Genomic DNA, 26,704 nt, shown 5'->3' on the forward strand with positions numbered 1-26,704 from the left:
GATGCGCGCGCACGTAAGTACGACTGTCATCATTCTCTACGCGTTGCACGCTTGCATTTACTAATCTCCGCGGAGTGTGTAAGTGTTGACAAACAGTTTAAAGGAAAGACGGAAAAGCAACGTATCGTATAATATTTATTTGCACGACGAACAATACCGTGTCTTCCTGAATGCACGGCACATCGAATCATTTAGGAAGAATCGCGAGTTTCTTTCATACAGTGTCGGTGAGTTTTCTATAAATAGAAATGTTTTCAGAAAAACTGAACGTTGAGAGATTATGTCGCGAGATACTCTGTTAACGTGTTCGTCGTATCGCCGTGGAATTTAAATTCCAAGAGGCGTTGTTATAAAAACTGTTTCAAATTGTGGCAGTTATTTCATAAGTGTGTTACCGAGATTTATTCGTCGCACCGAGTAGCCTACATACTGTACGAATGTTTTAAGATGCAAACGAGATCGGTTCGTCTATCACGCTTCCTATATACGTGTGTGTCGTTTTTGCGGCGCGAAGCGAAAGAGTTGGAACGAAAGCATGTAATTTCGTGTGATATGTATACGCGATACGTATAACGTTTCGGTAGGCGCGCGTTGAGCCTTGATCGGTCGCGCTATGGGAGGTCCCTTTCAAAAAAAATTAGAATCGATGGGAGCGAAAGGGACGGAAAGTATAACTGTGCCTGAAATAGGAGTCAACAGGGAAGGACTTTGAATGGATGTCTTTCAGCTGGGAGAAATTATTTTTAGCCATGTTAGGCACGCGACAGGGGATTATAGTTTAAGATCGCGCAGATCTCGTTTGAGTAACAGTTTCTACAAACTTTTCTTGGTTAGCATATATATTTATATTTTTCTATAGGGCTATGGAGAATGAACAGCGGCATTATGAATTAAGAAGCGGTAGCAGATCACGCTCTCAGACTCCTTTGGTCCTCAGTCGTGCCTTGATAGAACCGGAAACTCTAGAACACCATTATGATTTACGAAATCGGAGTAGGGAAAGGTCTCATACACCCGCAGAATCCACAAGTAGCAGACGGTCCGGTTCTAGATCCTTGTAAGTAGAAAATATGTCCGTTGCCGTTGGATTCTTGGTTCAAATCTTACTATTGTTTTAGGCCTAGTAGTAGCAGTAAAACGTACGAACATACTATAGATACGATAATAGAAAAGGATGAGGAAGCCGACAGAACAAGGTCTTACGTAGAGAGTCAAAGTAAGCGGCCTGAGAATCCTACGAGAAAGATGGAGCGCAGGTCCGAACGACAGAAAGTGAAAAGGGATATATTCTCGAACGGACAAAACGAGAAGGATAATTCTTTTAATCGAAAAATTGAGACGCGGTACAAAAGTAACTCTCCCCGTAGAATGGTAACTAGCGATTATTCTTCGGAGGAAGAGAAACGAGAAGACGTGCCTAAAAGACCGACTACCGCGCATGAAATTTACAAACAAGCCGGCGATTGGTGGAAGTACGTGTTTCGAATATTATAACCTCGTATATTTGTTAAAATTACTTTCGAGATATTTTGTCATATTCATACTTGGCAAACGTTTCAGCGTATTCCCAAAGACGGACTACACTTATTCGGAAAAGTCTCACTGTCGTTACGAAATAGCACCTGGTGTATTAGCAATGCCCAATATGTCACGGCGCTCTATACATTCGGATTCGGACACTTCCAATCGGTTATCGCAGGAACTATCGGAAAGCGGTATTTACGTATCGACGAATAACGAAGAGGACAAAGAAACAAACACACAGAGTCGTAAAGTAAGTACAGTACAAGAATAAAGATTTCGTAACGTACAACGCGACCGCCCCGATTAGTTTCATTGTTAATTGCTAGTTGGAAAGTACCGCCCCCTATCTGTAATGCTTTGCAAGTTGATCGGTAGCTATATTCGCCAGAACTGGCTCGTCCCAGCGGTCAAGTACATTTTTGTTTTTACACCGACTGTGACGTCGGTGTGCCGTGTTATTTATCTCTAGCTCACTTGTACTTTTCAAAACAAAGGGACTCGGTGATTTATCTCCCTTCAACTTTGGCTAGTTTTAGTACTAAATTTCGATCCGTCAACTAACAACGAAAACGATACGGCCGGTCGTGTTATACGATTCACCTTTAATAATGTAGTAACTGTTCTCATTAGACGGAAGTAATGGACGAAAGTTGCGTATTGCCGTCAGAGCTACACGCTTCTAATGTTAATACGCGATCTCGGCAACAATACACAAAAAAGCACGTCGAACAGTATCATTCGCATAGAGAAGTAGTTTACACAGTTCCTAGGAGTTCAACGAATTCGGAACCAAGGTTTGTAGTTTATTTAAGCACGGTTATACCGGGTGCTCGATATCCAAAAGAAATCAATTATTTTTAACCATTTTCCTTTTTTTTTTGTTTCTGTTCGTATCAGACAATTAATGCATTCTGCTACGCCATTGAAACATACAGACTCTCGAAAGTACGGTGTCACGACTTCCATCGACTCTGACACAGAATTGGAAGATGCGGTATCGATATCGAGCAAGTACAACGAGGGGAGAAAAATAACGCAATATTTCCTAAGTTTCGTAGCTACTATTGTCTACGGGTTCAACAAAGTACTTGAATTTCTAAAGCTAAAGACGGTTAGGAGAAGAGAATATCGCGCTACTTACGAATATCAGAGATACGGTATTACTGGATTATTAATATCTATGGAGAAATTTATTTCTATAAATATTAATTATCTTCAATTGCAGAACCGGCAAAGTATAAAATCTGGTGGCAACGCGTTGATCGTTGCTTGCAGTATGTTTACCTGTTTATGGTAAAAGTGTTCTGCTTCGATTCGTGGCTGTTGAGCCGGTTTTCCAGTGTCAGAAGATGGACGCAACAGAGGAGCCCACTGATCCTTTGGATCGCTCTATTGCCATTGCTTCTCTTGACCGGTAAATTTCGATCAAGTCATTTCAAGAGATTCACTGATAACGAAATATATGTTCTCATATTCATATTTTCTTATCGATCGTGTTCATCCGCGTAATCGAGTTTTTGCCGTGGCATCTTCGGGGAGATCGGCGAAACCTATCCTGGCGTTTGTTTTTCTTTTTGTTTCAGGGCTTTACATCGTGAAAAAACAGTCCGTTATCCATCTGGATTCGCTGCACAATATTCCCTATGATATCTCCGAGACGAGCTATCGCATCTTTAACGATATAATTAATTTAGCATGTTCAAAAAACGATCTATTTATCGAGCACATAAAGAAACTTAAAAATTTACCGGTATACCTTATACCTAGTGTGAACGTGTCTTTACCCGAGATGCCACCTAGCATTGGTTGGAACATAAATTGATTAACCGCCGGGTTGAACTGTTTCCGCGCGAGATCTATTTTTCACTAACGTTCATTTAATCCTTTCTTTATATGTATCTCGTAATAACACGGCACTTAGATAGAATTGTTTTACTTTGCATCTCTCTAGATTCTTCATTTTATTATCGTTGCTATGTTCAAGCATTGTAATCAGCGTTGCGTTCGTAAAATGCGCTTACTAATCTTTTGTTTAATATTTTTGGTGTCCTATTATTGATGTTCGCATAATTTACTAACCAAACATGGTACTTTGGTAACTTATATATATTGCATTTACTAATCGAAAATTATAAATATTGTTGAGGTGAACGCGTACTGTCGTATTATATGTTTGCGTGTGTGCGTATGTGTACATGTATAGGAATATTTGTACATATATGCATTCGTGCACGATATCTTTTATAATTTGACGTAATTTGATCACACGAATATGTATGTCTGCTGTAATAATAAGAAAAACATTGAAAAAGTTATCTTTACGTATGCTTGGTGCTGTGGCATCTGTAAAAACACGTTCATACGCCGTTGAACGCGTTTGTTGAAATTTTGCTTTCATTAGAATGACGTTTGTAACATTTTAATACAGTATGTGTAAAAAAAATTTATTGTAATTAATGAAGTCTAGCGAATGGATAAATTAAAAGACGGGAGAAGGATAGATGGAGTAGGATTGCTTCACTGGCGATGTAAAATTGGAGTATTCGTTCTTGACGGGGAATATGGACATGATCGATATCTTGACGTCATCGGAATGGTGAGTCCCTTCGTCTATCCTTCTCTCGGTAGCTGTATCGAACCATAAAACCGTCAGAACTTAACAAACTCTACACACTAATTTTTCAGGTTCTTGGTGCCTACCGTATCTATCGACATCGTTTCTACCGACCAAAATCATAACGCGACAAATCGAGAAAGCCTCGGATCTGTTTGCAGCGGATAAACTGCAATCGTTCGGAGAGGAATATCTCGAAAAGGAGGGCGACTTTACGCCGATCGCGGAGAGATTAAACAGCAGAACCAACAGTTTAGAGCATCGAACAATTGACCAAACTGTAAGAATTTTGCGCTGATTTCTAAGATAAGATACCATTAATCTACCTTTCGCTTTATGAATTCAATAATAATTAAACGTTGAACGTGTGCAGAATCGTCTTTTAAATATTAGTAGAATGCTCGAGAAATTGAAGGAAAACGACTTCGTTTGGTCGGAGTACAACGTAAGTAGAAAAGAACCGTTTGCGACAGTTTCGAGATTGAACCTGTACATCGTTCCTTCCAGAACAAGATGGTGCTACTCGAAAAGAATTTAGAAGGTCGTGCGTTCGGCGACGCGCATGCGCACGAAATCGAAGCCATTAAATTGCAATTGAAAACGTTGAAGGAACTTTATTCGGAGTTAAAATCGTGCTGCAACACCCACGTAAGCGTGATCAGTAACGATGACTTGGAGAAACGCATCGAAACGATCGTAGCCGGACATTTCGATGGCACGACATCGAAAAAACATACGATCAATGTCATCAAAAATTCCATGGTCGCGGGCGACGTGAAAGATCCGAAAACGCGTAAGCTGATGTTTCTTAAATTATGCGCATGTAGAATCGAGGAATTGGAAATCACCGTACGCGTTACAATTACATAATATTACAGTTCAAGACGAATCGTGGGAAGGTAACGACAATGTGGCAATCGAGCGTATGCAAGAAATAGTTAGGAATGCCTTAAGGATATACGACGCGGACAAAACAGGACGCGTCGACTACGCTTTAGAGACGGCTGGTAAGTTGGTAGTAAACTTGGCGATCTTCGTAGAGCTAACGTTGTTGTTAACGCAGGTGGTCAGATTATCAGTACACGTTGTACACAGAAATACGATATAAAAACGCGAGCTTTCAAAGTGCTGGCATTCACGCTGTACCACGAGAACAACAATCCTCGAACGGTGATACAAGGAAATCCAATACAACCGGGCGCTTGTTGGGCGTTTCAAGGATTTCCAGGTTATCTGTTGATCAAATTACGCAGTTTCATACACGTTACCGGATTCACGGTCGAGCATGCGCCAAAATCAATTTTACCCAATGGAGAGATGAGGAGTGCCCCGAGAAAGTTCAATGTCTGGGTAAGTAATTAATTTATTCTTTATTTATTACGGTTTAGCTAATTGTACGTGCGCAGGGTTTCGTTGACGAGAACGACGCCGAGCCTGTGATGTTCGGTGATTACGAATTCGCAGCCACGGACGACAGTTTGCAATATTTCCCCGTTCAAGTAAGTCGAGTTCATTTACTACGCACGTTATGAACGTCAGGTTTCGTCGAGTCCGTTAAAAATGCATTTCAAAATACTGTTTTATTTTTTTTATTTTCGTGCGTAGAACACGACGATCGAGAAGCCTTACGAATACGTCGAGTTAAGGGTTCACAGCAATCACGGACAGCTCGAGTATACATGTTTGTACAGATTTCGCGTGCATGGGAAACAGGTGTAAATTTTACAGTGAAGATATATAAAAACGTACGTTTCTGTGTCGTTGCGATGTATGGTGTAAAAACAGGAATGCAGTTTTGGGCGTCAGTTACCGTTGGTAGACGATAGAACGTGTTCAGCATTCGAGGATTGGGCCCCGGGTTTACGTGACTCCGATCTTCGTCGTTTTGTTCGTGCGCGTGTTGTGCTCTCTTTTTTCTAATCGTAACGTTTAAGCACAAAGGTAACAACCTGCCACGACGAAATGACGTTTTCGTGGAGAGGTTTTTACGCGGCTACTTAAAAATCTGTGTCATCGTACTCTTTCGTTTTGCGACGAGACGAAAAGGAACGAACCAAAACCGTAATACCCGAGAAAAGAATACTCGTCGGCGTTCCAAATATTATCCAAAGTTAAGTATTTCATTAAAGTTGTAAAGTTTATGGCGACAGTACAAATTGTAAAACGGAAAAACAATTTTTTAGCTTAAGGATTGCATATACGGAGTGTTTCTACCATCACTTTGATCATGATATCGTGTTTTTCTTTCTTTTTTTTAGAAGTTTAACTTAACACCGTAGGCTCGTAATATATTTCGCTTGTACACGTATGTACATATGTACACGTGTGGGTACATGTGTACATATACATATACGTTAAACATGTATAAAGTACCAAGAAACATTATTTTCTAGATGTACATTTTTTTTTGCATTCGATCCTCAAGCCCAACCGATCGCAGTCTCTAATTGCGTGAACGTTTCGTAGCGTCGTTACTTTTTCGTTTCCCTTTCTCCCTTCCTTCCCTGTTTCTTTCAGCAGAATATTTACACGGTCGTTGCGTAGGTCTTACCTTGCTTGTTTTTTTTTTTCATAATATTATTTATGAATATAAAAGATAATGTAGTGGCGTAGATAATAACGAACTCGACTGGAAATATTACACCGCGTCGAGTTCAGTCGACTTATTACGGTGACAACCGATCTGCGTTATCGAGATCGATAGGACGGACATATCGATATCTTGACAAGTTTATACAAGTCGTGAAAGAGACAAGTGAATTTTGTTGCGATAAAGACATAAAGTGTGATGTGCGACAGTGATACGTGAATATACACAAACTTACTGCATTCGAGGTAAGAAATTCCTATAACGAGCACGAACTTATCAGTGAAAACGATATTGCACGTAATACAACGTCAGCTCGCGAAAGCAAACTAACGGATTAACAAGTGGACGGTTTAAATGTTTGTAATACGTTCATTTTCTATTAATTTTTCGTAGCTCTTGTTAAGGTCAAAAATCGGATATTGTCCGTTGCGTGAAACGAAACGGTTATACATACAAGTAACGTGTGCCTTTAGTTTATTTTTGTATTAATAGTATCCGCACTCTGTACCGGATATCGTTCGTATTTCGGAGCACGTTGTTCCGTGAAACAATACTGTAACTGAAGTTGAGCGTTGAAGTAGCTCGATTCTTATCGGATTTTTCCTCGGCATTTGCATACGCAAACCAGTCGAGATATTTCTCGTAAAAATTAAGTGACACGCACAGCGCCATCTAGAATTCATTTAGTTAAACCTGTATTTTTCTGAAGTGATTTTTAAATTAAAGAGTGTGTAATTTTCGAAAGGTGATATTCTCGATGTACGACTCGGTGTCTCTCGAATTACAATTCTTTTCGGCCCTTTCCCTTCTTCGTTAGCCATAAACTGTAGCACAAAATGTGAACGTTGACCTTCGCACGATATGCAAAAATCGCGGGAAAAAAAGTAACCACAAAATCAGTGTTTTTCTCTGTTCGTGTTTGGTTCAACGATTTTGAAACTAAATTTTCTGTGCTAAATGGTACCTTGTAACGAGACGTCAGTCACAAAAAGGGTTTAGGTTTAGTCGAGAATTAGTTTCGGAAATATGTACGAGGGGTCAAAGTTCCTTGAAGCAGAGATGATCGAAATTTCTATCTAGATAAAAGTCTCGAATAACGAATAAAAGATAAACTGTCGTTTGCTCGTTACCTGTTGAATAGAAATAAATAATTAAATCGTAACGAAGGGATACAAATTTAACTGTTTTATGGAATAAATTGCTGTACGTATGAATTTATTGTTCGAATAAAATTTTGCTCGTTTCTGCTTTGGAAGTACGAATTTTTATTCTTATATTTTTACTTGAGGTATCATTTGGCATAAAATACAGTTCCAAAATCGTGGAACCAGAAATTCAGACCTCCTTTCTGATCCCAGGTACGATATATCCCCTTTCACGGACCCTGGTGTGCACAGTGCAAGAAATAGCGTAAAATCTCAATAAAGAAAAGCTTTGTTATGGACCCTATTCGTCGAAGTAAAGCGTGAGATCGTCTCGATACCAGAGATCACCATTTTATTCGAGTAACAGGTATGATCAATGTCTAGCAATTTGTTCGTAACGTTTATTCGATCGAACGATTTAATGTTTATTCCTTATTATTTTATTTAACGAACAATGCATCGACAATGTTTTATTCGTTATGAAAACTCTTGCGTGATTTGAAGTTTGTTTATAATTTATTTTACTGGTAATAGTCGTATTAGACATAATAGCATCGATTTTAATGATCTTGAAATATGTTATTGGAAACAAGATTTGAATAACTTTTCCCCATACATATGACCACCGTTCGGTTTTAGTTTTCGAAATATTCGAAGAAAACTTCAATCAAATTTAGGTTAGTTTATTTTGGCGTACGTGGCCGCGACTTTTTATATAACCTAATCTAAATTTAATATAATAACTATTAGATAATAACTATTTTTTATATAAATAAGGTATAGAATCTTGCAGTTTATTCTCATCTTCGATTTAGTAAAGCTAAACGTAACCTAAAATTCCAAACCCTCAAAATACGATATTCGGTATTAAAAGTATTTCTGGTATAAATTATTCATTTGGACGAATGTATACATTTTTGGAGGGGGCAAACCCATCGCTACTGGGTGTCGAAAAGTTTGGTAAGAACAAATTTAGACGTTGATTTTTGAATCACCTGTTTATTCACGCGAAACAAGAATAGATTGAAATATCTGTGTTAATAATCATACGCGTACACACGTGTGCGTACACATCGCTTAGGTACATGGAGCGCGTGTACGCATTTTTACATGCATATACGTGCATTTTATACATTACACTTTGTGCGTGTGCGCGCGGGAGCGCGCACGCGCTCGTAGTTGGTACTGATATATATATTTATTTATATATATAAAGTATATAATATATATTATATATTACATAAGTTATAATGTAATATACATTATATATAAAATTGTACAAGAATCGAATCGAATAGAATACGCATCCTTAGCCGTTTTTTTTTTTTTTCTTCTCTCTTTTCGTTTCTACCTGCGCGTCCGAACAAACAAACAACCGAATAAAAAAAAATGCATAACCGTTGTCGTTGACACGGAACATTCGTGGATTCGAACAATTCAGGACCGTCGGTCAGATTCATTCCTGCTTTGTAATTTTTTGTTCTCACGCGAAACGTTCGACGTGTATTGCGCGCCCGAATAAACTGATCGTTTGCGTAACGAAACATAAAGCGCAAGAGAAACGAAACGAATTACGCGTGTTCGGCAAAGATTTCGGAACGATGACGAAGTCGGAATGGCTTCAATACTGATCTTGGAATGGTTCGTAATTCCCTCAACCCGGGGAATGCGTCGAAGCGTTAAATAATATTCGTTGATGTAAAAAAAAGGGTTATTCCCCGTTGGCGTATCGCGCACGCCTACGCGGGAACTCCCACTTTTTTCCACCAGAGTAAAAATCGGAGATCATCTATCGGAGCGTAAATAATATATATATATGGTGCATATATATATATACGCGGAAACGAGGAATTCCGGTCGCGCGTTGTTTTCATTTAATCGACAAGCATTTGGAAGAACGTTGATGTGTGCGTGCGCTGTTGCGTGTATAAGTTTTATGACCGCTTTTACGATCGCCTTCCTCAAAAATTTAAGAACGTGAACAAATAAATAAATACTATACGTCTACTACGTACGGATAACTCCATTCGCCATTTGACCCGTTTTACGAGCGAATGTTTACGGTACACGTCGACTGTGTCCCTCCAAGCAACGACGCGTGATCTTTTCTCTCTTTCCTTTTTTTTTTTTCTCTCTTTTCCTTTTATCTCTCGTTTCGCTCTGTTTCAAATTGCCGAAAATCGGAGTTGTCGCCGTGATATCGTAGCAGTCATAACAACAATAAGTATACTATAAACTAACAATATAATATAATATTATAATAATAATAATATTAATAATAATAATAATAGTAATAATATTAATAATAATAATATTAATAATGATAATGATAATAGTGATAATAGTAGAAGAGATATTAGTACATAGTAACAGGTGTAGAAAGCAGTGGGTAATCGTCGGTGGTCGTTAGCCGTCGTTTACAGTCGTTCGTCTTAAATAGCGGGAACAGTATTAGTAGAAGTGGTGGCGTGGGGGGGGGCGTAGTAGTGGCAATAGCAATCGTAGAATCGTTATAGGTTATGTCGTTGCAGTCATGGTAGCGGTCACGATGGTGAAAGTAGCAGTAGCAGCGACAGTGGTAGTGGTAAATGAAACAATAGAGATAATGTGATCGGTGTTACTAATATTACGGTCCGCGAGTCGTTCAGGATTCTTTTTTTTATCATTTGTCATTTTCATCTTCAATGCCCTTTTCGTGCCAATCGTGTAAACGTGTCCGTGTATTCTGTGCATCAGTTTCATTTCACGAGCGTCTAAAAAGCATGTACAGCCCCCGCTCGTACGTTCGAGCGTGATTATTTTTAATCGCAGAGAATTTAGGCGCCAAATTACCGATAAAAGGACTCTATCTAATCTATCTAGTTTTACTTATCGAAAGCATATCCTGCATAAGTAACGTGTACGGTCGTTGATTTTTGCTAAGGAAGTATACCGATATAAAAGAGAATAAAAAATAATTAATCGCCGCAATAACGGACGACGATGTTCAACATAAATAATTAATTAATAATTAATTGGATAAAAACATGGCGCAATACGCGAGCGCAAATATTCTGTCGACTAGATTCGTATGGGTTCATCGCACGTACGATTCGCTCATACCGCTTCGTTTTCATACTTTTGTTATTACAACCGTTTCCAACGAACGGAAACGACGAAGACAATGGCGACGACGCGACAAAGACGGGCCGAACTTTCGTCTTACGAACAACGATCGAACAGTCGAATAATTCTTCTCGATTCGTTGTTTCCTGGACGAGCATTGCTCTCAGAGTTATGCAATCGAATTGTGGTCCATAGTCAGTGGCGTAACGAAGTGTTCTAGGGGTCTGCATTTTCTAAAAAACGATTTCAATTACTTTTATTTAAACAAGTTCTTTAATAAATATCCCATTGATTCACCAGAAATATTCTATATGAAAATTAATGTTCTTCTAACAAAATTCTGTTAAGTTTAGTGGGCCCTAGAGTTCCCAGTTACGTCACTGTGTACGTTGGACGAGTAAAATCGTATCTGAATAATTGTTCAGTGGAGTAAACGAACCGAACACCGGTTCGTTTCTGATTATTTTTCAATTATAATGCGGAAAAGTTCCAAAATTGTTTTACCCAGGAATATTTTACACGAATTATTCTGTTTAACCTAAATATTGGTTTGCAAGCTTCGTTGATCGTTTCTCATAAAACACCTAATATATCGAATTACCAGTTTACTCCACGGAACGAATAAAAGCGTATCCAAATATCTGTTTATTCGAATATTGCGAATAAATCGTTATTACTCGAATAAAGTTCTACCCGTCTCTGCAAAACGGTAGCGTTCGTCACGCCATCTTTATGCTCGTGGTCCATTCCCTTTTAAAGGCTATTTCTCGAAGTGTGTTTCATACCATAATTTTATTCCCGAATAACGAATACAAATTTTAGAATAACTCGTAAACCAACAGTTTCACAATCAGTTTAATTCATCTATTCAAATACGTAATACGAGTTAGCAAAGATTTAGAATGTACGTTATATTTTAGGTTAGGAAGCACCGATTCTAATTGTCGAGTAAATATCATAATTGAAAGCTTGATGAACACGGTAAATCATCGAACGGGTATAAAATTTGTATTCGTTGTTCGAAAATAGAATTTACCCAATGGTGTCGGCGATTTGTAAGCGTTCGAGCCCCTCCGTTCGATCGGTCGTTGGCATAGTCTTTGTCGTAGCGTTCGATCGTTCCGAAAAAGAAAAGAGGAGGTATGATTGTTGTTGCAGCGTGCTCCGAATCCCCAGTTCAGGAGTGTTCTCGGTCATACGGACGTCGCGAAGGAAATTAGAGTGAACGAATGTCGGGATTTGCAATAGTCTGCGTACAATCGTCGCGATTGTGATCTGGAAGTCGCTGGCATCTCGTTTCCCACTGTTCTTCGTCGACCTCGTTGGAATCATTCATCGTGGATGTCGTAAACGGACCCTTCGCGATGAAAGCGCGTCTGTACTCTTTTCCTCTTATTTCTTGCGGCCTAGGTACTCGACCATCTCCTGGAACTTTTCCTTCTCGTCCTCGAGCAGCAACGCTTGAATACAGCTTGTGAAGTATTCCGTACCAAAGCAGCTTTGCCTATTGGGAAAACATCGCCCGAAACTATTAATTGGATCAACCAAATGAACAATTTTCAATATTCTCCTGGCCCCACACAATCATCGGTTTCTTAATATAACCTCATTTGGCACTGGTAGCAGTTATACATATTAACACATTGACTGCCAGACCAAAACTATACAATTCTTTGCCAGACCAAAACTTTGATTTTAGACAATTATAAGCTACATAACTTAAAATTTGTTTTACCATTTATTTTTATAACCTCACTAAAATTCATGAATTCTGTTCAAATTTCAACTTTAACATTTCATCCTGAGAATTAATTGTTCTAGTTCCATAGTAAAGAATCCTGTCACCCATATATGGATGACGTGGCGGTCAAAGTGTTAAGGGAGACTTTTAATCTAGAACGTTGCAAAATCCATAGTACAATTGTTACTACCGACAAAATTATATCAAGAAACTAATTTTTGTGTTTCCTTTTCGTCGCTAGATCGATGTTTGGGTAACGGTGCTTAGAATTCGATGTTTAGGATCCGTTCGTTTAGACTTTCTTTAAAGTTCGTTCGATTGAACTTTATTCGAATGAAAGAATTGCAAGAGTTTCGCTGGTACGTCCAACTCCGCGTAGAGGAAATACAAACGACGAAACAAACGAATCCGTTAGCGGGATGTATAATGCATTAGCTTGCGACTGGGAAAAGAGCGTCGCGGTTATGTTCGATAAAAATATGCGGGACGACGGTCCGCAAGACGCAGTGCGTCGTGCGTGAAAAATCGCATGGTCACAAAAAAGAGAAGAAAAATGTGCCGTCCCGCTTGTCTCTGGCAAAGAACCTGCAAAAATATTTCATCGTTGCGGAAAACACACATTTTGTCGTCTCCGTTCTCGCGATATTCGAGGACGTCCTGTTTCCCTCGGTTCTCTGAAAAATGTTCCGTTAGCGTCGTGGTCAAAATTGGTCTTCGACGCGCAAAAATACGTTCGACAAAAATATCGACAAAAATTGTTGCTCGTCGCGTTTAAAAGCGTCGAAGAACGACGCTTGCTGGACGAAAAAAGGGATTCGTGTAGAAGAGGAATGGGCAAAAAAATAGTTACCCTTCCACTAGCGCCGTTAGCGGAGAAATTACGAAACACAACTACTATCCTACGCAGAGGATGCAGTTTATGGTGTTCCTGATAGCTCCTGCGCAGGTATAGTTGTCGTGTTTCACAGGCTCTTCGATGGTGGCGCTAGTAGTATTACAGACAACAATTTTTTGGTTACGTTTTTAGTAATGTATCAACTTATAAGCGAGTTCTACCATACTTGATCCTCTATTGCCATACTTGACCCTAAACTATGGTCTGTGGAACAGCTGTGTTCAATAATGGACGACAAAACACACCGGAAGAATAACCGATCGTCTTTCTTGAATTTTTACAGTAATATCTACTCAAGGTTTGATACGAAAGTTTGTCTTTTTATAGATACGTATTCATGTAAATATTCTTCTATACAAATGTATTTTCTATTCGTAAATTAATTAATCTTCCAATTGAACTGTGGATCTCCTAAAAATTTGCAAGGTTAACTTTCCAAGTGTTGTTTCTATCGTTTTCTCGATCGCGTAAATCTTGCAACGGAGGGTCAAATAATGGGAACTACTGTTTTCCTTTCCTCTCGAAAAATCGTACGATATCGTTGGATCGAATATGTTTATTGAACTTCGTGGCAACGGCGAAGAATCGTCCTTTGTTTAAGCCGTGTTACGCGGAGTGTGGTCCTCTTCAGAACGTTAAATATAACATGAGCGATCGTTCCGAAGTGTGCATAACTTGTTTATGTAGCGCGTCAAGTTGGACGAAAACACGTTGAGTTTCACGATGTTTTACAACGTTATCGAGAGGAAAGAACGAATATTATCCTCCATTTGCAAAAATAAAACAATGTTTGCACGATGTTTTGTGCTGTTTGGTTTTCAGAGTCATTGTAAAATTGTGTTTCGATGGTGAATTTTCATCGAAGCCAGTAAGTTTGATATACAGTTTACTGGAGATATTTGAATGAGAGTTTTGCCCCCGTCCCCGGTGTTGTGCAATGTTACCTGTTGTTGCATGGTCGACGGAAAATTACCTAATTGCGTGTACACGGCGTGCGTGAGTTTCGTGTGTCATCGTGTGTACCAGGTGCAGCGTAGAGTGGTGGTTTTTTGTGCATTCTTGGAACGACGTCTGGGCGAACCGTTTGTACGATATATCGGGTAACAACTGGGTCGGTTCGATAGATACGAGAGCGTCGACGACGAGCAACGAAAACAAACGTACGCAACGATGGCAAAATAGAAAGAGAAAAACGAGAAACGAGAAACGAGAAACGAAGAACGAGGAAGACAAGTTAAAGAAAATATAAGAAATAAAAGCTTGAAATTTCGCGAAGAGGGGGAGGATCATGATCGGTGATCTCCAAGCTTTCTCGAAGGGCTCAAATCTTGGAAATCTCTGCGTTTAAAATTTCTACTGTACTGGTTTCAAAGAGCAATTAAAGGTATCCGAGTTAAATTGATTGGAAAATTCTCAAGCTGATAAATAAATAATATCTGTTATATCGTATATTGCAAGTATAGTGATTTGGAGGCCCTGTTCCGGAAAGCACCGATTTCGAAGAGGACGTAGGATAAAATGGCCGTGGAAAGCGAGGCTAGGTGGGGAAAGCTAATGCAAAAATGAAAACGCGCAGAAAATGAAATCATAAACGTAAAATAAGAAGCTACCTAAACCCCGGGCTCCGCTCCGTGTAGTTGCTTGATCCACGTTTGGATCTTCTCTACCTCGTCCTGCAGCAATAGCACGTCTAAGCATCCTTTGAAGTAGTCTGACGTGAAGCAGTTTTTCCTGGAAACATTTCAAAATACAAACGCTACAGGCGGGCAGACCCTGGGGGACACGCGGGCGTATCGTTCGCCTTGCGATTCGTCCTAGAGGTCCGTGGAAACGCTGCAAACAAACGAGACGTTTCGAGGAGAGCTTCCAGACAACCTTCGACGAATTCGAGACACCGAAGATCACGGAAACGGCCGCCATTAACTGCGAGATTACATCGTAACCGGATATACAGACTGTACGATAAAGATTTCAGCGCTATTTCGTTGGAAATTAACCCATTTTTAACCGTAGTTTGTTATCATTATTTGTTTATTACTCGAATCGAAACCAACGTGGATGAATTTTTTAACAGATTCTTACCGTAGTTTGTTATCATTAGACTGCGGATCTTTATGCAAATTCATATTTTTATTAAAAGAATTAATCAAATGGGAGCTTTGTAGATGATTGTCTCAACCCTTAAATATAATAATTCGTATCTTACTTTAAGTATTTCTTATATTTTTGCATATTAAATGCATTCTGTAGTTTTTTGAGGATTAAAATTTCCCATAAATGCATAAACATCCGCAGTCTAGTTATCATTATTTGTTTGTTACTCGAACGAAACCAACGTGGAAGAATTTTCTAACAGATTTTGACCGTAGTTTGTTATCATTATTTGTTTGTTACTCGAACGAAATCAACGTGGAAGAATTTCGACGATATCGAGATTTAGATAGGCATTTTTCTATTCGATCGCTCGTCTCTGATCCATATGCAAAGCGGTTCGATCGCGATCGTGGAATAGGAGAGTCGGGCGCGAGTGGCACGAAACAGGAAGCAGAGCAAGGGGCGCGGCTCCGTTCGGGAGAACACAGTGGCTATGGTCGAAGCTTGTCGCGTGGATAGCACCGACCAACCAAAACGCGCCTACGTAACGAATTTCCTTTCTTTCCGAGAAAAAGGCGCGCTACGATCGAACACGATCGCCGGATGACGCAACGGAACCGTTCGATTTCGCTGAATAAAACCGACGGAGCGAAAAATTCGCGTCACACTGCCGCGCGCAATCTCGCAGCGAGAGAAGACGACCGTTCCCCGATACGACGCCGAATATTTCGGCCGCTAGAGGCCGCCAAACCTCCGACACCCCACCATGACACCCCATCATCAGCGGTTCTCAACGTTAAAGATCATTTTTCGAGCTCGGTGGCTCTGGGACGACTGGACTTGCGAATCTTTATGCAAATTTATATTTTTATTAATGGAATTAATAAAATAGGAGCTTTGCTACTTTAAGTGTTTAAAATTTTTACAATAAATACATAAAAATTCGTAGTTTGATAATGAAAAATGGGGACAGTTTGAGGTTAAGAATCGCTGATCCCAGGTCTCCAATTATAAGCTATTTTAAGTGTTTAAAATTTTTATAATAAATGCATAAAAATTTGTAGTTTAATAACGAGAAATGGGGAAAGTTTGAGGTTAAGAATCGCTGATCCCAGGACTATAACGCTTTCTCTTAAATATGGAGGCAGTTCGTGGCGTCGTAGTGGGGGAAAGCGGTCAAAGTATTTGGCGGTGACGTTATCAGTGCTTCCTAAAGATCCTGTTCGGGGACTGAACAAACACACATATGTACTTCGACACTGTTCTCGAGAGGTGGCCCACAACTCTGGAAGGTTATGGTACTCCGGTTAAATTTGGTTCTCGAACGATTACGAAAAAATTTATAGTTAGACATTTCTTTGCCTTTGTGATTGCAAAGTAGTTTGGAAGAGTTTGTAGGGTAAATGTAGCGGATGATTACCTGCACAGTTGATGCAGCTGAGGTTCTCGAAACAGGTTGTAACAATCCTCGCAGATACGATCCAGCCGGGCGAAGATGCTCTTGTCGTATATACCCTTACATTGGATATCGATAAAGGACCTTTTACCCAAAGGATGCCCGTTCAGGATCCCGGCGTCCGTCAGGCCGATGCACGAGGACACCAGCAACAGCGTCACGGACCAAGCCAACACGGATACGAGTCGCGGGCAGGGTATCGATACCGAGACGATGGACGACTCGCCGGACAGCGACGATAACCTCGAGCATGAGGTCTGCTGGACGCTCCAGGTGTACGGCGACGTCGACCACGCCGACGACGACGACAGGGCGGTGGACGACGACGGGGACGCCGTCTTCGTTGTCAGCGTCGTTATTGGCTCGGACGTGGCCGTCGACGGGGACGTCGACGACAGCGACACGGTCGAGATGGACGACCGGGACGCCGAGAATGGCAACGATAACGACGAGGGAGACGACGATGGCGATCGAAGCCTCTGTTGTCGATGCATAGTCTGGAAAAAAATAAAAAGAAACAAACGTCTTAAAAACAGAAACCAACGGGACCAAGCAAAAAGGAAATTTACGCGCCATTTTTAAATATTTAGCGTTTCGTTCCTATTGATATGTAAAGTATCTCTTTTTCCTTTAACTGGTTTAACAAGAAGAAACTAGTATGCCGTAACCCAATCATCGCCATTGCTTTCGACAAATTGTTTTGAAAAACTTTCGGTCCAATATGCTTCTTCGCTAAAATGGAAAAAATAAAAAGAAACAAACGTCTTAAAAACGGAAACCATCCGGACCGAGCAAAGAGGAAATTTACGCGCCATTTTTTAATATTTAGCGTTTCGTTTCTATTGATGTATAAAATGTCTCTTTTTCCGTTAATTCGTTTAACAAGAAGAAACTAGTATGCCGTAACCCAATCATCGCCATTGCTTTCGACAAATTGTTTTGAAAAACTTTCCGTCCAATATGCTTCTTCGCTGAAATGGGTCGGTTCTCCTTCGGGATCATTTTCTATCATTATCCGCATTATCCATTACAGCAGATGCAATCATGCGAAATAAGCTAACGATCCGTCTATTTCACTTCGCTGCAGAATCTCGACCGGAGACGAAAAGGTTGATACTGCCAGTAAAAGTCTACTCCGTCGAGCTTGTTTACAAATAATGTTATTCCCTATTTGTTCTCAATGGTAATTTTACGCATTATATGGGGAAAATTATGAATACGAAATTGAAAGGAAATCTGCGTGTTTGCGATATGCCTCTAACTAGGGCTACTTTTGTCCAATCCGGATGAAATTTTACTTGGTTGCTTGTCGTAATCCAAAAGTCTTCCCAAGAAAGAGGAAAAAGAATCTACGTTCGTGAGGTGCATTTCCGCGATCGAATGTATTTTAACACGATGTCGACGAAGAAACGAGGAAGAGGCTCAACGAACCAAGAACTATGCAACAGCACTCAACGACGTAACATCGTGCAATGAAACACCACGATTTCTAAAAGAAACCTTGAATAAATAACCGACATAATGATTCGGTATAAATAGCGAGGAATCGTTACAGGTCAATCTACCAAAAGACTGGAAACAAGATAAATGGAAGATTATATAAAAAATTCTCGGAACATATAGAAGACCGGAATGAAAAATTTACAGTAGGAAAGTTGGAATAGAATAAACTAACTAACTAACTAACTGCAAACTAAGTAACTAACTGACAAACTAACTAACTAACTGACAAATTAACTAACTTGCTGACAAACTGACTAACTTACTGACAAACTGACTAACTAACTGACAAACAAACTAACTAACTGCAAACTAAGTAACTAACTGACAAACTAGTTGGATTGCACCAGACATAGCAATAATTGCTGAGAAAGTCGTCGAAAAATTCGAAAGATTCGAAAGACTCAAAATAAGATAAATGGAAGATTATATAAAAAATTTTCGAACATATAGAAGACCAGAATGATAAATTTGCAGTAGAAAAGTTGGAATATTGATTGTACCAGACGTAGCAATAATTGCTGAGAAAGTCGTCGAAAGACTCGAAACAAGATAAATGAAAGATTCTATAAAAAATTCTCGACCATATAGAAGACCAGAATGAAAAATTTGCAGTAGAAAAGTAGGAATATTGATTGCAACGGACGTAGCAATAATTGCTGAGAAAGTCGTCGAAAGACTCGAAACAAGATAACTGAAAGATTATATAAAAAATTCTCGAACATATAGAAGACCAGAATGAAAAATTTGCAGTAGAAAAGTTGGAATATTGATTGCAACAGAGATAGCAACCGTCTGAGGAGCACCGAATTTGAAGAAAATTTGCCCCTTTTTGCGGAGGTTTGTAAGTCGTGGAGTCTCGAAATCGTTAGCTGGGTGATCGTAATAGCGGGGTTTTGGCAACTACCGCCGAGGACAGGGAGAGACAACCGTGAAGATAACAACGACAACAACGAGGAGGACGAAGGAGGATGACGAGGAGGATCGGTGTAGCCTGCGGTGCACGCAGGGTGCTCCGGTCGAGGTACCGGGCGGACACACGAAGCGGTTCGAGAGGTAAAAGTAAAGATGTAAAGCGCTCCTAACCAGTCCCGCGGCAGTCGCTGTGAATGGACCACACGCAGGTAGGCCCCACCTGTAAACGTCCTGAACCGACAACTTCATTAAGCGGAGCCGAAGCGCAGAGCGGCACGGCACGGCACGGTACTGCATAGCAATGCAAGGTACGAGGGGGACCTTCTTATGCCGTGGCGATGCGGGGCAACGCGAGATTCTCCAACACACCACACGGAGGAGCTCTCCTCTCCTCACGGGTTCTCTTCTCTCTCTCTTACTCTGGTCCTTTTTTATTCGTCTCATCGGCGGCACCTGCGCACGCTGAAGGAGAGCGTTTCGCCCAGTTCTCTTTTTTCGGAACATAATCACCGCTCCCGGGTGGGATCTTATTTTTAGCCACGGACCGATTCTCGGAACTCTCGGAACCGCTTCACTCTATATCGGACCCCCACCTGGTAATTGCCTGCGGCCCGATAATTTGCCTCTAAAGTCGCTCAGTGTCGATCGTTAAAGACCGTCCTGCGGATTTCCAGGCCTCGGAGAGAGAGACTAGCCGAGGGACTCGGCTCTCCAAACGTCTCTTACCCCCTTCGATCGTCGATCATCGGCTGTCGATCCGCGGCCGCGCGACGATTAACGTCCCTCCTTAACCCTTCCCGTCGATTACCGCGCATCGTGCTACCCCTCTGCCCATCTTCCCTTCAACGCCACATCTTACACTCGAACGAATCAATTTTTTCTTTCGCTACCTCCATTTTCCCCCTAGAAACTCGAACAGTTCCACTTATATACTTATCAAGACAGATGTCGAATTTTACTAGACGAGACTGTCCGCACACTGTATTTCTTTGTAACAAAGAAATTGAAACGAGAAATTCTTAAAGAAATGTGTAGGACAATGGGAACGCTTGCGAGAGACGAAACAAGAGCGTAGCCCTCTGGCGGCGAGCACGCGAGTTATCGCCACAACTCTTAAAGAAACGTATAATACATATAATACAAGTTTATACCCATATAGACAGAGTAAATTTGCAAAAATTCTATCGAGTATATTTTTTATAATTTTTATTAAAAATTATTTCCAGTGTTAAAGTCGTGTATTAAATTTTCACGTTCAAGAGACGCAAGCCTAGCACTTTTTATTTCACTAGCAGATGCTCGGAGAAAGTGCCAAGAAAGTGGAGGCTACGTTTCAGAGGAGCTGTTTAATTTGAAAAAGTAATTAATAATTTGGAACCGAATATCGTGGATTATTGTAAACACGTTGGGAAAATAGATTGCTAGTTCTTTCGATCGTGCAGTTTTCGCTGGTCCGAGTTAGGACAGTCGACGACCTATCCCCAGTCGGTGTTTTGTTAGGCGTAACAGCGCTAACAATGCTAATTTTTACTTCTTTTTACGAACTCTATCCCGCTGCTAACGCACTGTCAACCATTGCAATTATCTCGTATTCGTTTATCACACGCGTTTCGATACTAGATTTATATTATCGTTTATAAAACGAAGCTTTATTTTTAAACACTTGGAAATCACTCAATTTGTTGTTCAAAATTCCTATTTAGATTTATTTTCCCTAACATCTTGAGAATTAACTTCTTTTGCCTTGGTGGTCACCGGTGACCGACACTTTGAACTCACAACGTATTAGAATATTATTTACAATGGAACTACCCCTAATATCTGATAAATTATAAATAACGCTACTTTAATTTAAAACATTGTAAAACAGCTAATTCATCACTGATAACAAATCAACAAATGTTAACGAGGATTCGAACGAATCTTGAAAATTAAGTTTCTTAATTTCTTAGTGGAAAATCATGTATGGGTGATCGATTCATATTGATATAAATAATAAAATTTTGATTCGTCGAAGTAACGATGGCGACTGGAACGGAAATTGCGCGGCGATACGTGGGCATGGCCAACTATAACCAAATCGACTTACGTAAAGATCAGGCCACTCTCTTTTTCGTCGAGCAGGAAAAAGACACTGTACGCGTACGAGGCTCGTATTGATTCGCGCATAACTCGAGAGCCGTGTAAGAAAATACCTCGAAGGAAATGTCGAACCGCCACGAGAGTTCCCCGTATCTCTCTCCGGGGCTTAAAAAACGCAAATACTGCTTCGAATCCTGAATTTACTAGTCAGACTTGTCGGGGCAGACCTTTACATAACGCTGCAATTTTCCTCTTTTATCGCCTGGCTATTTTTAAATATCAATTCGAACATTATGAGAAAGGGGTGTTTCTTTCGTCCATTTTGTTTTAAAATATGCATTCACTGGCCCACAAAAGTTTGGACGATCCTAAACCCAGAACTAACTTTGGTCTGCAATTTTTCTACACAATTAAGAGTAAAATAAAACCTTAAGAGCTAAAATAAGAATCTTCGATGCAGAGTTTGATATAGATCAATGATTAAAATGATCTAGAATGTTCTTGAATATTGGATCCTATCGAGAAGAAGGAGCACTATTTCTACAAAATTAAGAGTAAAATAAAACCTAAAATAAGACTCTTCGATGCAGAGTTTGTTATAGATCAATGATCTAGAATGTTCCTGAGTGTTGGATCCTATCGAGAAGAAGGAGCAATATTTCTACAAAATTAAGAGTAAAGTAAAACCTAAAACGAGAATCTTCGATGCAGAGTTTACAGATCAGAGTTTATAGATCAATGGTTAAAATGATCTAGAATCTTCCTGAATATTGTATACTATCGAAGAAGGAGCAATATTTCTACAAAATTGAGAGCAAAATAAAACCTAAAACAAGAATCTTCGATGCAGAGTTTACAGATCAGAGTTTATAGATCAATGGTTAAAATGATCTAGAATCTTCCTGAATAATGTAGGAATATCGAGGAAGGAGCAATATTTCTACAAAATTAAGAGTAAAATAAAACCTAAAATAAGAATCTTCGATGTAAAGTTTACTATAGATCAATGGTTAAAATGATCTAGAATGTCCCTGAATGTTGGATCCTATCAAAGAATAGTATATTCTTCAATGTAATATTGTCGATGCCGTGAGGGTGATTAACGAGGGAAAAGCTCGTCGAAGATCGAGGGGGTGATCGACGCAGATCCCGCGAGGGTGAAAAACGAAGGACAGCGGGCGGAGGAAGGGGGTGAAGAAGCAGAAAGTGGAGAGTGGACAGTAGAGTGGAGCGGAGAGCCAGAGAGCAAAGTGAGTGTACGTAAACGAAGAAAAAGTCAATGGAGACCGGTTGCTCGACAGGTGAGGTCTTTCCTCAGCCAGGCTACGCACAGGTGTGCAATCTGCAAATCCCCTTTAGCAAAAAACCATACACTCTTCGGCACCGTTTCACGGTTCTGTCGCCCGATGCCCGTACGACTCGCGGAGCTCCCATACATACATACATATGTACATACGTACGCGAGTCGATGCTTGCGCGTGACCAGATGCCAGCTTTTTATCCGGTCGCGATTCGCGTTTCCATGAAAACCATATGGTTAAAACGGATCTCTTCGTCGATTTTCGTCCCTCCCCCCGCCTGCTCGACCTTTCAGAATCCAGAAAACGACGGTCTGGGGCAAAATGACGACTAAAAGATTCGTCGTCCTCCAAAAAAAAAAATGACCGAAAACGTTCTCGAAGAACTTCGATTGCTTTGGATCGTGTCGAGGTTCAACGAGTTTAGATCACAGTGGATTTGCAATTTAGATTCAAATTTCATTTTTAATAAATGCTAAATACAATGTTGTATAATAATTCTCGATGGATTATTCAAAATAGCGAAAAAAATCGGATGTCGTATTTTAGAGGAATCCATTGCAAAGAGTTTCTCTTCAAACTCAATCGTCCATCAAGAGTGTTAATTTCCAACTAAAAATAAAGTATCGATACCACAGCTATGACTGTTCATCCAAGGATGAAGAAAATTAAGAAAATTCGGTACAGACATTTTCAAACTTCACGAACATTGTCAACGCAACAAGAATCGAACAAACTATTTCATAGAAACATGTTCAAATGATCAAGGATTGCAAAAACAGTTCGATCGAACCTCCTGCGACCGAAACGAAGCGAAAAGTCTAAATTCTGTGGGTCTCGGGATTGGGACCACTCTGACAACGCGACTCGTTTGTCTCTGCTTATCGAACGACCCTGGGGGCACGGCGAAATTACAAAAAGCATCGAACGTAATAATCGACGACGCGTAGAGAGAGAGAAAGAGAGCCGGGGGGCAGAGGGAAGAGGAACGACGTCCAGACGAGTCGAGTCGAATCGAATCGAGTTCGGTCGACGGGGATAAGAGGAAGGAGCCACGAGGGCGAAACGGTCTATATCGTTAGATACATCGTTGGCTCTCCTCACCAGGTGGTCCTTTTCCTGTGCCGGATGACTCAATCGTGAGAAGGAGTTGCTCGACGAGCTCACGAGGGTCCCTCTCTCGCTAGGACGCGCGGGGTCCCTCTCTCCGTGTGCCCGCGCGTGTTTGTAAGCGTTTGTCCGTCTCTCCCGCTACGTTGGTACGCCGCCCGTACACACGCGACTCCGTGGCCTCTTCTCCCGCCCGGGACGTTCGACGAGGGGGGGTGCGAGGGGGAGACTCTCGTGATATTCTTGCGGCGGGCACGGTGTGCGTGTGCCCGCACACCGAACCGACCTCGTCAAACGCCCCGGTTGTTCCGAATAGGATTCTCCTTTTTACCTGTACCGATCGTGCGTTCGCGCGTGACAAGGAGAACGGTACAGAGCCTGAGACAACCCGGGGGGCGAGGGGGGGTGGAGGTAGGTGGGCAGAAATAGACGGAGGTGGAGATCGGTGTTTAGAATCATCCTTGGTAGGAAGAAAAGGAAAAAAAAAAGGAAGAAAGGACCGGGGAGGCAGAAAAAAAGGGAACCCTCGGGATCAAGCGACGTACGGAGAGTTCACGGCGAAGAAGAGAATGGGGAGGACGGGACACGGAACCCTCTAATTAGGCAGTTGGGGCCGCCACCGATATTCTCCGCGTATGCAACATGTGCCTCGCGGTACGCGAGCTTATGCCGCCGCGGAGGGATAAAATGAAAAGGGACGAGCGGAACGACGGGCACCGAGGAGGGAGAGAGGGGGGAACGCGGGGTGGGCAAAATGAAGACGAAGAAATAGGCGCTGAGTCGTTGGAGGCTCGAAAAAGGATGGGAGTCGTAAATCAAGCGACAACGAGACGGCCGGGACCGAACGAGAGTCACTGATCTTTAAATCGATCTTAGTGGTCTCGCCTAAACGCACCTTCGGGGCCTTACCCCTTTTCCTGGAACCGCGTGGGAAACTGTCTCGGTTCGAGGGTAAGACCAACGGGATTTATTCACGAGAGACGCGAATAACCCGCGGAGGCGCTCGATCGGGATCAGAATCAGGATCGGGATCGGGGGATCGGCCGCCGTATAGAAGAGAAAGGAATTCGTTTTGTGTTGCGGAGAAATACCTAAACAGAGGTCGAGGCTGGAAAGCGAACAGCAAGAAGACGAAAGGATATCGAGGAATCTATGGTCGGACAAGGTTCGAGAACTTTCTGGGCAGGCTCTCCCCGGGTACGTAGCTAGAGGTACTTTGAAAGTGCCGCGAAAGTGCTGGTTATCTGGTCACGATCGAAGATCAAAGTGGTGGGATAGGAAAAGGAGGGACAGAGAGAAGAGAGAAAAAGGGGGAGGGCGAGGGTTGGCAGAGGGGGGACGAGGGAGGGGGGGTAGAGAGAGGACGGGGTCGGGAGAAGCCGAGGAACTCGGAGGAGAAGGAGAGATAGGCGGGTTGAACGGACGACGGAGGATCGAGGCGTTCGGCGTCCTCGATCGCGGGATCTTGGAGCAAAACTAACGATCTCCCGCTCGCTTGTAAGATCAACACGACGATAATTTAATACACGAGATCACCACCCAGGTGTGCTCTGACGTGTACAGATGCTGTTTGTAACCTCGACGAGAAGGGAAAGGCTGAGTCGACAGAAGCGGGAGCCTGTATGCGATTCCAAATGCGAATCCGAGCTCTTCTTCTTCTCCGCCTCCTCCTCCTCCTCCTCCTCCTCCTCCTCCTCCACCTCCACCTTACTCCACGATCTACGTTTCTTACTTCTCGATCGCGGTTCCTTACCACCCCACCATCCTACATGCAAAAATGTCTATTACCAGCAGGGGACCGGAACTGCCTTCCATTCTCATCCAACGACTATGAAAGACCTGGCAAAGGAGGTGAAGAGATCAATAAACAAACAGCATCCAGAATAGTTGCTCCTATTCCACCAAATCTCCATTTCAAAAATCAAAATAGACCACACTAAAAGACTACGAAAGACTCGACAAAAGAGGTGAAGAGATCAATAAACAAACAGCATCCAGAATGGTTGCTCCTACTCCACCAACTCTCCATTACAAAAATCAAAATAGACTATACTAAAAGACTACGAAAGACTCGACAAAGGAGGTATATACATAATATCAAAAAACCCTAATATTAAAAATCAAAAACGAATTTTTAAGAAAAATCGACAGGGGGTAGGTGGCCAAATTTTTCAGCGAAAAAAAAAGTTTCTAATCGGTCTAAAAAAATTATTTGCAGTTGCGGGGGTCAATTACAATCATTTTTGGTGAATAGATCTACCCTCGAAATCCTACCCAGTTTTGAGAAAAAAATTCAACAACAGATAAATTTTTCGGCGGAAAAAAAAAATTTCAAATCGTTCTGAAAAAATTATTTTTAGTTGCGTTGGTCGATTACAATCATTTTTGGTGAATAGACAAACCCCCGAATTCCTACCCAGTTTTGAGAAAAAAATTCAACAAGCAGACAAATTTTTTGGCGAAATTGAAAAATTTGAAATCGTTCTGAAAAAATTATTTTTAGTTGCGTTGGTCGATTGCAATCATTTTTGGTGAATAGACATACCCTCGAATTCCTACGCAATTTCGAGAAAAAAATTCAGGAAGATGGACAAATTTTTCGGCGAAATTAAAAAATTTCAAATCGTTCTGAAAA

The 26,704-nt window shown here is 41.1% G+C and overlaps 3 protein-coding genes across 8 annotated transcripts in view; 2 read left to right on the forward strand and 1 right to left on the reverse strand.

Moving 5' to 3' along the window:
* Positions 1-21: 21 nt before the first annotated feature.
* On the forward strand, positions 22-8,240 carry LOC122402894. Its single transcript, XM_043406057.1, has 15 exons — positions 22-227; positions 860-1,057; positions 1,119-1,472; positions 1,561-1,774; positions 2,155-2,318; positions 2,422-2,681; positions 2,750-2,938; positions 4,210-4,418; positions 4,512-4,583; positions 4,646-4,931; positions 5,017-5,145; positions 5,202-5,488; positions 5,545-5,637; positions 5,744-7,612; positions 8,087-8,240. The coding sequence occupies exons 2-14, from the start codon at positions 864-866 to the stop codon at positions 5,855-5,857; spliced, it is 2,565 nt and encodes an 854-aa protein (XP_043261992.1). The 5' UTR covers positions 22-227; positions 860-863; the 3' UTR covers positions 5,858-7,612; positions 8,087-8,240.
* Positions 8,241-12,349: 4,109 nt separating this feature from the next.
* The window catches only part of LOC122402909 (ion transport peptide-like), a 32,336-nt gene continuing 17,981 nt past the window's right edge, over positions 12,350-26,704 (reverse strand). For all 6 annotated transcript variants that reach the window (XM_043406102.1, XM_043406082.1, XM_043406119.1 and 3 more), the window contains 3 exons: positions 17,129-17,661; positions 15,225-15,345; positions 12,350-12,482 (listed from right to left, as the gene is read on the reverse strand). In XM_043406102.1, coding sequence (XP_043262037.1) covers positions 15,225-15,345; positions 17,129-17,658 — 651 coding nt within the window. In that variant the 5' untranslated portion in view covers positions 17,659-17,661 and the 3' untranslated portion in view covers positions 12,350-12,482. The remainder of the gene's footprint in view (positions 12,483-15,224; positions 15,346-17,128; positions 17,662-26,704) is intronic.
* Positions 13,513-26,704, forward strand: part of LOC122402903 (peroxisomal leader peptide-processing protease) — a 42,474-nt gene continuing 29,282 nt past the window's right edge. Inside the window, exon 1 of the mRNA XM_043406068.1 lies at positions 13,513-13,912. The gene's annotated coding sequence lies outside the window, so the exon portion shown is untranslated. The remainder of the gene's footprint in view (positions 13,913-26,704) is intronic.

This window comes from Colletes gigas, unplaced genomic scaffold (assembly GCF_013123115.1).
Source record: "Colletes gigas isolate AHSC1104 unplaced genomic scaffold, ASM1312311v1 Colletes_gigas_Sc00002, whole genome shotgun sequence".
Classification (NCBI taxonomy): domain Eukaryota; kingdom Metazoa; phylum Arthropoda; class Insecta; order Hymenoptera; family Colletidae; genus Colletes; species Colletes gigas.